The 11532-nt window shown below is 35.2% G+C and overlaps 1 protein-coding gene across 3 annotated transcripts in view; it reads right to left on the reverse strand.

The window, feature by feature from the left end:
• LOC149534457 (pentatricopeptide repeat-containing protein At4g18975, chloroplastic-like) overlaps positions 1-11532 on the reverse strand; it is an 86269-nt gene that overhangs the window by 50066 nt on the left and 24671 nt on the right. For 2 of the 3 annotated variants that reach the window (XM_089805315.1, XM_089805314.1), the window contains exons 3-4: positions 6382-6474; positions 4324-4467 (exon numbers count right to left, since the gene is read on the reverse strand). In XM_089805315.1, coding sequence (XP_089661441.1) covers positions 4324-4467; positions 6382-6474 — 237 coding nt within the window. The remainder of the gene's footprint in view (positions 1-4323; positions 4468-6381; positions 6475-11532) is intronic. The other variant, XM_089805316.1, reaches the window with a different exon arrangement.

The raw sequence follows: 11532 nt of genomic DNA on the forward strand, positions 1-11532 counted from the left end.
CTTTGTGACAAGGAAGGACCCTTACCTTGTCTTCTCTCTCTTGTTTTGTTTCTTCTCAGTCACCGTTTGGTGCTTCTACTTTGGCCGGCTCTTCTATTTGTATGCTCAATCCCATAAACCTTGGTGGTTTCTCATTGGACATTAATAATATTATCTTATCTTATCTCAATGTTTTATCTGATCATTATTTGGATTTTGCATTTGACAAAGCCACTTAACTATTTTCAAAATCTCAAGAAACCTGAATTACCTCCATGCTTCAATTAAACGACAAAACACCACATTCCATAAAAACTTCCAATTCAGCCCTTCAAATATTTCCAGTGTCCCCTTAATGTTACCTTGGGTGCACAAACTTCATTCTTTTAAAATTCTTCTTTGATCGTAAAGATTCAGCAATAATTAAATTAACAAGAAAGGCCCCAACTTTGTTGACCATTTGAGGACATTTAGGACTTCGGCATTAATTTGGTTGGGGTATTGTTCAAAGTGCATACTCATAGAAGAGAAAGATTAAAAATTTAATAATTTTCCTTGATGTATTGAAAAATATGCTCTAAGCACATCCAAAGGTAACCCCGTAATCCCATTTTTCTTCTCCCATGTTGGGCATGCTTTAGGCTATACCGAACAGCATTTTATATCTAATGTTTCCAAAACTTAGGCATGGGTCCCATAAGGGGGGGCTACAAACCTATTTTTTAGGTCCAAGAGGTCCCATTGGAATGTTTTGGAGGGGCTACAAGATTAATTAGAATCTTTTCCTTAAAGATAGGAGCCCCACTTTTTTAGGCATCTTAATCTGGGCACGTGAAAAACTTTATTCTCATCAAAACCAAAAAAATCTTTACCACAAAATAAAACTAAAAAAAAATTCCTTAAACTTAGGAGCTAACCCTTCTAAAGTAAAGCACACTGCAAAATTCATAGGACTGCTCACCTTACAATTTTCCTAAAAAATCTCAATGGGTGCATCTTTATTTTTAAGGAAGCTAGCATCCATGGGACCCCAGCCTTAGCCCACTTTAGGCTTGGCCATGATTTTCCTTTCATCATGGAAACTTCATTTCTCCATCTTCCTTCATTCACCAAAATATGCACCCAACCGCTAGTAAGGATCATAGGCATATTTTGTTTTTTCTTGAAAAATTTCCATGATGATTGCTGATTCGCGCTAGAGCATGTTTTGGCTATTTTGGTGGACAATTCATTTTTCCAATCCTATGACTTCGTGAAAATCGCACTTAGGCACAAATACGGGGTGTTTGTGGATTTTGTTTCTATTTTGACTTTTCCCTAACTATGTCGAATATGCGCTCTGGCCTGATTTCGAGGTGTTGACAAATTATTTACTTTTTGAAAAGTTCCTTGATTGCCATTCTTTGAAGCTTTAGTGCATTTTCATGCATATGCCAAACTTTCTCTTACAACCCATTGTTCACTTTGTAGAATTGCACTAGGGTGCATACCATGGTCCACAATGTACTCTTTTTTGTGTCTCAAATGAGATTTCCTCGCAAGAGCGGATTTGGCGCTCCAATTTTCTAACATTGTGACAAAATCTCATGACTTGGAACATGTTTGGGTTGTGCCTAAAGATGTTGAGAATTTTGACAATGTAGAGACAAAAAAAATTGAATCTTTCAGATTTTGGTTCTTATACATTTGATCATGGACACGGATGTGCCTTGGACTCAGAGCTTTGGTCTTTCTTGATAGTATGTTGAGTTGTGAACGTGCTTCAAGCTCTATGGAGAATTTTCACATTTTTCCACCCTTGTGAGTATTTTGAAATTTATTAAAGATTTTGGTGTTTGTGGTTGATACCTTGATATTCATGTTTTAGTGCCCATGAGTGCACATTAAATTAGCTAACAAACTCCTTTTGAATTTGAATGCAAATTTAATCTACACAGAGGAATTTTGACTTAGAAGCCTTTTTTTTGTACTTGGTGAATTCAATGCTTTAGGAAGATGTGAACTTCCATGAGTGACTCTCATACTAAGCACTTTTCCTAGCATCACCAAGATCCATATCTCTAATCACATATGGGACTAGGCTAATGGATCCTATGAATTTTTAATGTTCTCCAAGTACTCCTGGATTTTTGTGTTGCCATGCACAGAGACACAATTTTGGAGGATTCCTTTAGCATTCAAAACAAACTTAGTCATGATTTTGCATTCTAATCCTCACATGCATGAATAAGATTGTTTTCTAGAACTGCTCTTCCTACCTACCCAAAAAAAACTCACATTTCAAGGGATTCAAAACTCAACATATAACCACAAAAACCAAAAGGGGAAAGAACTCCCAGGAGACCTAAACTAAAGCTACTGAAATGACACAACCCAAAAATAGCAAAGTGAGCAAAAAGATAGGGGGATCCCATATTCCATAGGTGATTTGTGAATAGGTCAGAACTCTGCTCCATGGCTCTTTGGGTGGGCAAGAAGTCAATTGGCACTCTCCTAAATAGGAGTTTGACTCTAAACATCCAAAAATGGCTCATAAAGCCTCTTGCTCAACTCCACCAGCTCTGAGTGGTCAATAGGCAAACTAAAAGTCTCCTAAAAAACAGGGATCCCTGTCAAAATAAGAGACTAATGATGAACTCCTAAAATGCACTGCAAATCTCATCAAAGAATCTCAAAGCCCCATAATGGGTTCCCAATCCACTGTATTAGCCTACGAGAACATTGTGATAAGCTAATCCTATCAGTTGGTACTAACGGTAAGGAAGGCGTCAAAATGGGGGCATTATATATTATGTTCATGAAGTTGACTAGTTTTAACAGGACCTGTGAAGTTTAACCCCCATGGTTCAAATAATTCTTGTGGTTGGGATGGACACAGTGGCAAAATGATCTCTCTTTAACAACTTTCCTACACTCTAGCATCTATTGCATCTCACAACCCACTCCTTGCATTTGTGGAGTATTGGAAATCATAGTATTGACTTAGTGGTCAGCACCTTCTTAGGGACTTTTGACATGGCTTAGTTGCATCTCATGGGTTAGGTTAAAAATGGTGTATGTATCAGGATTTGACAATTCGAGCTTTTGGAGCAATGGCAAATGATTCCAACAATTGGTATCACAGCCTAGAATCACAACTTTGAGTCTCCCTTTAGTGAATGTTTTAGGCTCAAACAGTGCTAAAGGGAAGATTTTTGACTTGGTGGTCACCACCTCCTTAGGAACTTGTGACATGGCTTAACCACTTCCCATGGGTCTAGTTAAGGATAGCATTTGTATCAATCATTGGCAATTTGAGCTTTTGGCACAACGGTACATGATTCCATCACATACACTTGCTAGGACTTTTCACTTCTTGCATCAAACATTTTTACAAGATGTGGTTGTGACTCATTTTATAGAGTAATCCATTGATTAATTGGAATTTCTTACTTTTCAATGACAATCAACTCCTTGCTAGTGGCATTTATTTCGGAAGTGTTGTTACTCAAAGCTATTCTCCAATGTTTTTGTACCATGGAGTAGTGCAGCTATCTGGAATATATGAGCATCCAAAAAGTCTTAATTTGTGCCCTCAACTGGTTCTCATAATTTAATTATTGAAAGCTGATTTGCAATTCCCTGGTCTAAGGGTGCAAACAAATTACTGGAGTAAGAGTGTGCATCTACTTACTTGACCTTGAAGAAATGGTTTGTTTGCTTGATACATCAATGCTGCAGTCGGCTCTTTAGGGACAGAATTATTGTGTTGATTTTGCCTATCTAAAGCCATCAATCAACATACCAAACTTCCAATGGCGGGGACATCAGCTGCAACTATCATAAGGCACTACCATACAGATTGCTACACTACGGGAGGCCTGATGCTGGTCATCTATTTTTCTTATGCACAATATATGGGACCAATGGCCTTAAAACCATCAACATCCCTTCCAGAAACCTGGTAGCTGCCTTGCACACAGATGCCTAAAATTAAAATGTGAGTTGAGGTGGTTTTCCTCAAAGAAGAAGACCATTTCATAATGATGACATTACGATTAATTTTATTTAACTAAAAAAATTATAATTTAATATGGTGAAAATCAAAATCACGCATGCAATTATCACATTATAATTGTTGACTCAAATGTTTGAAACAGATATTACAAATCCAGAAGAATATTCATTCTTAATCGGGCAACCACTATCTAAAGCCATTATGCATCTGAAGAGCAGTAATTTTTAATTTGTGCATACATTCTATGCTGACCAATTGTTGTTCTCTTTGTAGACCTTTCAGACAAAGATCAAGCATATATCGTAGACCTTTCAGACCTAGCTTATATGCAATGAAAGAGAAGGAACCTGGATTATTCTATGCCACTTCTGTTTACTCTCCAACATATACAAAGCTCTTTTGAGAACATTGGAAGGAAATGTATCTTCCCGTGCAGCCCATGAGTCTAGAGTTCCATACACAGCTTCCTTAGAATCATTAAGTTTTAATACCTGAAAGAGAGAAACACAATGAATTAATTTGGACGGGATGCATATAACAGAGAAAAGAAAAAGATATGCCAGTGAAAGAAGGATATAAGGCCAATTTTCTCAATGATAGCAGAAAGTTTTACAAAAGGTCTATGTAAAATTGTAAATAGATTTTATAATTCACACAAACTGATAGAAAAATAAATGCAAATGATACGTTAGCTGCATAATATAGTTTTTATCAGCATATACTACAACAGTTAGTCTAGTATACACTCGAGAACAATTACTGTAAAACAAAAAAAATTGATGTAGACTGTTGGCAGAGTTGCAGATTTTTGAGCATCCGCAATGCATACGTACACACATTCATGCATGCCCACCAACACAGACATAGAGGCTCTACAGAATTGCTACATAAAAAATTTGGCATAGACTATTAGAAGGGTTGCAGAATTTTCCAGGCACTAACAGAACACACGCACGTACATACACACCCATCTGCACATGCATGCCAAGCCACCCATACGCTCACAAGAACACATTAAATGCATCTAAACTATGTGCTTGAAATGGAAACTGATCAAAACATGCTCTCCAAGAATTTTGATAAAAGAAACTGACAAGCTGTATTGAAATTTGTGTAGCATTTAGAGGCTCAGATCACTGTTTCGCAAGCCTTAAAATAAAGGCTACAAAATGTGAAACGAAGAAAAGGGTCCCATATACCAACATGGACATGTCAGTCTTTCAGCCAATAGCCGCAGTTTTGCAACTCTGAGACACAGCCCCACTACTTAACCTATGATTCAAATGTTAGCAGCCATAGAGGACAAGGTGGGCCCCAAGTAACACATGGCACCACTACACAAACAACTTCCAAGGACGCTGACTAGGGCAATCTTGCTATAGATAAATTTGGTTCAATAACAAACTGGGAAAAAGGGGCCCACCACGTTGGCCAAATAGGCTAACAACAAGGCACATTGTGGTTTCCCAAGAAAAGGATATGCTTTGAAGATGGCCTTGTGAAATTGTAAAACCAGTTACACTATGCAATATAAATCAAGATGGGGAACACCTACAGGGGCCAAATAAAGATGACTTGGGCCATTTAAAATGCATCTGTCAAGCCGTAAGCACTAGGGAGTAAAGGGATCAAAGGGTTGGATATCGAATGATTAAAAGGGCTTCTAAGGGCAACTTAACAGGAATTAACCGGCCAAACAAGTGAACGGCAAATTAGAAGAATTAGCACAAGACCATAACATAGGGTTTAGGATTGTAGCAAAATAGGGAAATAACTCTTAGGACTTGCAGGATAAAACCTTCAACATTACAAAAGCACTATTGCTTTAGAAGTTGAGTGTTATACCAAGGCCGAATTATCAACCCCATCCCGAGAAAAGTCCATTTAGTGTTCATTCAAATAGCTTGAAAGTGTCTTTGAAACCAATATTGGTGATCACAAATTATCTGGCTTCATATTTTCAAATATCAAAATAACAAAAATCCATTTAATCACCCCATAATGCAAAACATACTGATAAATCAAATGCTTACAAACTTAATTTCTTATATAGCAATGAAGCAGAATTCGCAAGAAATGAATCGTAAGGTATACAACCTAGTTCTAAAGTCTAGTGTTTGATCTGCAACTTCAAAATATCTTTTATGATGGAGAACCTACCAAACAAATTCAAGCAATGTTATGATTAATCTGTGAATGATGGCATGAGAATTCAAACCTTTATATCTGTTGAATATCAGTACTTTTGTAATTAGTCTATTGAACAAGCAAAAAATTATATGTTATCAGCATCAAGATCAGTTGGAAACAGATGTGGCCTCTAAGGATGAATAAAGACAGAAGAATAACCTAAAAGAAAACAAATAAAGGCACAATGAGAAACATAAACCAAAAAGAATACTTACTAAATCAACCAGTATGTTTGTTTCCTCTCCAAACCCCAGTCTCTTTCTAGAATGTTCCTTTTGTCCAAATCTTGAATTATTTCCTGCAAAGGTCTTTGTGGCATCATTGCCATAAGAAAACTAAAGAGCGTATTTTATGTTTGATTAGAAAAGCAAAGTTAATTGTGTCCAATTGACTTTAAAGTAGAAAACTGAAGGCATTAATCTATAGTAATAAAGTTGAAATGCATTGCGTAGACATAACTAAGATTATTTAAACCCAAAATCCATGAACCCATTATCATATCAATGAAGGATATAATCATCAGCATTTAATAACCTTCATGCTAGCTTAAATGGCCTAGAGAAAAATGAAACATAACCCATTCTAAAAAATTACAAAAAAGGCCAAATTTGAATGCTCCAAATGCGACTAAGTACAAAAAATATTGCAAATCCAGTAATCTGATAAACAAAATATGAAAAGGTTCACCAAAACCATTTCACAGGAAATATTAAGAAAATAAAAGCAGATATAATGGAAAAAAGACTCTTCATAGCTGGGAATTCCATGTTTCTTTATCAACCCCATAAGCAACTCTTGATATTTTTGTCTTCTGAATAGTGAATTGTTATATTCACACAAATGTATTAACATCTTACACTTCCATAAATAATGTTAAGATGCCATTCTCTTCTTCCCATATATCCTCTCATTTACCCTCCATTAGAAGTGGCCCTTTCCTTCTAAACAATTCTTTGCAGTTCTAATATTAATCACACATTCATTTATAGTTGCCTGTCTTATAATCCCTCTAGTAGTAGAAGTTCTTCTTAGAATACACCTCTGCAAATGAAGATAATTTATAGGTGTAAGTTCCCCTTCCTACACCCCTCCCCCTCTCCTGATTTTACTTTTTGCATCTCTTCTTGTTGTATGAGTTGCTAAATGGTTTTAAAAAAGAAATTCTTAAGGGATGAACCAAGGATCTTAAGAAATCAATTAAGAAATCATGAAACAGCGTAACAAGTTATCCAGGGTTCCCATTTAGTCTTCAGCCAAGGAAAATATGCTATGTCACATGGGCACTTGTTTCTTGTCCCCGGGAGACTCATCCCTGTCCCCGAAATGTTTTGTGGGAAGTGGGAGGAAAAGGAAATGTCCCCTGACCCTGCCCGATTTCAAAAAACTGCAGGAAATGGCCCTTGACATTATGGGACGGCTATCCATCCCTGAAATGCCTAGAGGACACCCAAAACATCCCATATCCGTCCCAAAAACAGAAAAAGTGTCCCCTACAAACTGGGATGATTTTTGACATTAAAAAACTAAAAAAATAAAATAAAATTCTTTTTGCCAAAGCGGAAATGTCGGGGGCCCACAAAGTTTGGATTCGTGTTCACAAATGATAAAATTCAAATGAAGTTCGGCATTAGAAAAAATTCAGCCACAAAATTTGTGATCAAATATGTTTGAAATTAGTAATTTAAATAAAATATATATATCAAATTTTATATATTAAATAATGAATATTAAAACTATAAATCTAATATTTAGTGTAAAATATCTAATATATTAAAAGCTTGCAACAGTTCGTAGTGTTTTGAGACTTCAGGATCAATAGACTACAAAGTATCAACAGACACCAATAGCACAATGGGATTTTAATCCTGAAGATGAGGAGGTGCAACCAGGCCTGGTCAGGCTACCATTGGATGATCCACTTCTACCAGAGAGAGATAGTAACTCAGATGATTCTGAGTCTTTGGGTACTGATAGTTAGAATGAAGCTTAGTTTCATAGGGCCCCGGCCTGTAGCCTATTATATTTTGATTTTTGAAACTTCCAGATAAATGTTTGTGACATTTTGATTTGGATATTTATATTGAATCTCAAGGTTGTACTGTGACAGGGGTACTTGGGTACTTCAAGTATGGGTATGGCTGAACATGGGTACTTGGGTACATCAATTTTTTTAATATAATAAGATGTTCTATAGAAAATATGAAAATATGAATCATGACAATGAGTTTCCAAAGAAAGTTTACGGACGTAATGTATTGTTTTCGATTTCAGATTTGCAATATGCTTGTAATAATAATATATGCTTAATGTTTAGATGCATAACAGAGAAGGCAACTTTAAAGTTTAAATATAAACAAGATCACAAATCATACAATGACCTATTACAAATGATAAACTTCTAACTTGAACAGTGACAAAGTTTATTGTTATTAAGTATTGTTATCAAAGTTTCAAACTGATTACATATTGAATTAAGCTTGATAAACAGCCAGCTGATATGCAAACAAAAATTTGAAACAAAAGTCAAAAATCTTAATCAAAATCCTTAGCTATGATGCTCTCCCCTGACTACCCACTGAGTACCCGGTACTTGGGTACGTGGGCAAATACCCAATACGTGTCCCAAGGGTACAAGTACAAGTACACATGCAACATAGGTATTGGTAGACAACGGTTTTGATGTTTGAGACTATTGTTATACTGATTTATACTGTTGTTATCATTTATGTTGTTATACTAATCTTGTAACTCTTGATTTATTTGCATATTGTCTTGTTACCAATTATCGACATATCTCTCTCCCTCCCTCTCTTCCCCTCTCTATCTATAATATCTTAATATAATTTTAAAAATTCACATATATATATAGTATACTTTTGTCCCCTATTTTTGGCCCTTTATGAAACATCCGGAAAATGCACCATTGATGCCCCCCTAAGCCCATCCCTGAAATGTTGTGGAAATTAGAAAATGAACTTTCAATTCTTCCCCCTTTTGGGATGCACCTTTGACAGGTTTTGTGTTTATCTTACATTAAAAGTAATACAAAACTCACACACTCTCTTTGACAATTAGATTTACAACGCTTGTAAAGCACCTACCTCTAGGATTATAAAGGGTGTAAGAGGGGCGCAAACCCTAGTGGTAGTGGAAATACTCATTCAAGATACAATTCTCTTATATTTTTCTATTCTGCAAGCTTCAAGTTGATTATTATTCCTTAGCACTTAAGAACTTGTCATGCAAAAAAGAATTCTTGCATGAAAAAAATTAAATCTATGATGGCCCTGAGTAATTTGTACTTGTCTTTTAATACTACAATTCACACAATCTCCCTCTTTTGAGTGATCATTAGGAGCATCAAATGGGTTAAGCATTATAATGTCCCATACCGATTAGGGAAGATCTTTATATCGTGTATTACTTATTTGATTTCAAATACCAAGTTCAGCCATAGTATGCATTACTGTTACGGTGAATCGATGTTGTTAATGAAATAGGATCTGTAACTTGTAATAACACTTGTGCATATTTATGTGTTTTCCAAGTTACTGTTCCAATGAATATATATATGATATAAAGAGGCATGCCTCTTGAAGAGACATGTCTCTTTAATATATTAACTTACATTAGTTATAGTTATAATACAATAATATACTCTCAATATATTATAATGAAATATATATATATATATATATATATATATATATATATATATATCACTCTTGATATAAGTTAATTATTCCATATATAACATTGTCATATATTATATATCTCATATATATAAAATATAATTTATCCAACAGAATTATAACATTAACACTCCCTCTTAATGAAGAAGGATAAAACACAGATATTACACCATAGGTAATATTTCAAAAATAATACATATAGGAAATCTTTGATCAGAAGATTTCTACAATATGATATCATGTAAGTATTGGTCTATCAGAATATCAACATATGATATTCACCAATTACTATTTGATATTATATTTGGTAACATGAGCATTGGCCTATCAGAATATCAATCAAATGACATTCACCAAATACTCTGAGTAATGGCCTATCAGAACATCAACTAAATGATATCCGATATCCACCAAGTACTCAATGTGGTAATGGCCTATCAGAATATCAAGGCAAGATATACACCATGTACCGAAAAATATATCTATACAAGCAACTTGTAGATAATCAAATTAATGATATCAACTGCCTCGTTGTTGATTTATAAGATAAAGCCTTTACATGAAACAATTTCGCAAAAATGAATCATGCTACAAGTTATTGTAAGGACGTCACTTTACAACAACTTCTCCTAATACAAGTGATAATCATTTGGAAGTCGTCACTTCTTCATGATGTACACAAGGGACAAGCTCATGCATGTATGACATCAAAAGTTCACATGAAGTCTCCATGAATACTATCATATGGTGTTGTCACAACATTCACCATAAGCATATCGGAGAATAAGGTTTCTCCCTCTTAGTTTGATATCAACTTTTTTGACCTCTTAGCACAAGGTTCTCTCTGATGAAGTATTAGACTTCCTCTAAATCTGTTATCATCATTCTGATCTCTTGGTAGCAAGTCATGTTATGCTTCCCTAGTTCAATGGGTATCCTGATAGCATAAAACGTTCAGCCTACATGCATGAGACTTTATCCCATGAACCATAGTCTTTTAGCTCATATAGTTTCTGGCTAGTGTTGAATCCATCAATAAGGTCTACTCCTTCTGAACCAATATCATCAAAAGTTTGATTTAAGCATTTTTATTTTCTGCTCCCTCTTTTTTTCCAAGGTTGTCTCTAATGAACTATCAGACTCCCTCTCATAATTTCACTTATCAAGGATATTTGCTTCAAGAAACTCACATTATCCAACCTAATCATCAGATGATTTGTGAATCCTAGATCACAACTTCTTTGGAGCTACTATCATAAGATTGAGTTTGCACAATATTTGGTAGCATACCTAATGTGCCAATCTTCTTTTCCTGCAAGAACATCCTCAGAGACAAAGGAAAAGATCAAGGCAAATAGCTCTTTATAGTAATTATAGAAATACAGAATAAGAGAGAGACTACAATGAGTAGATACATGTAATACTAAAGGATAATAAATACATATCTACACATCCTTGATACATGAAGGTCCATATCTGAAAATGTCTTCTTAGATCCTCTTTTGAATCAGCCCCTCACTAAGGATGATTCAAGTGGGAATGAAATATTGTTTATTGTTTATTATTTCTCCCCGACAATGTAAAATTCCCACTTTTTTATCATCAACCAATTTTGTCTCACTTTAAATATGCCACACTTAAGCTACTCCAATGAGGTCTGACCTCCTTACAAGC

This window comes from Cupressus sempervirens, chromosome 10 (assembly GCF_028749045.1).
Source record: "Cupressus sempervirens isolate cs-2001-9-10 chromosome 10, ASM2874904v1, whole genome shotgun sequence".
In the NCBI taxonomy this organism is placed as follows: domain Eukaryota; kingdom Viridiplantae; phylum Streptophyta; class Pinopsida; order Cupressales; family Cupressaceae; genus Cupressus; species Cupressus sempervirens.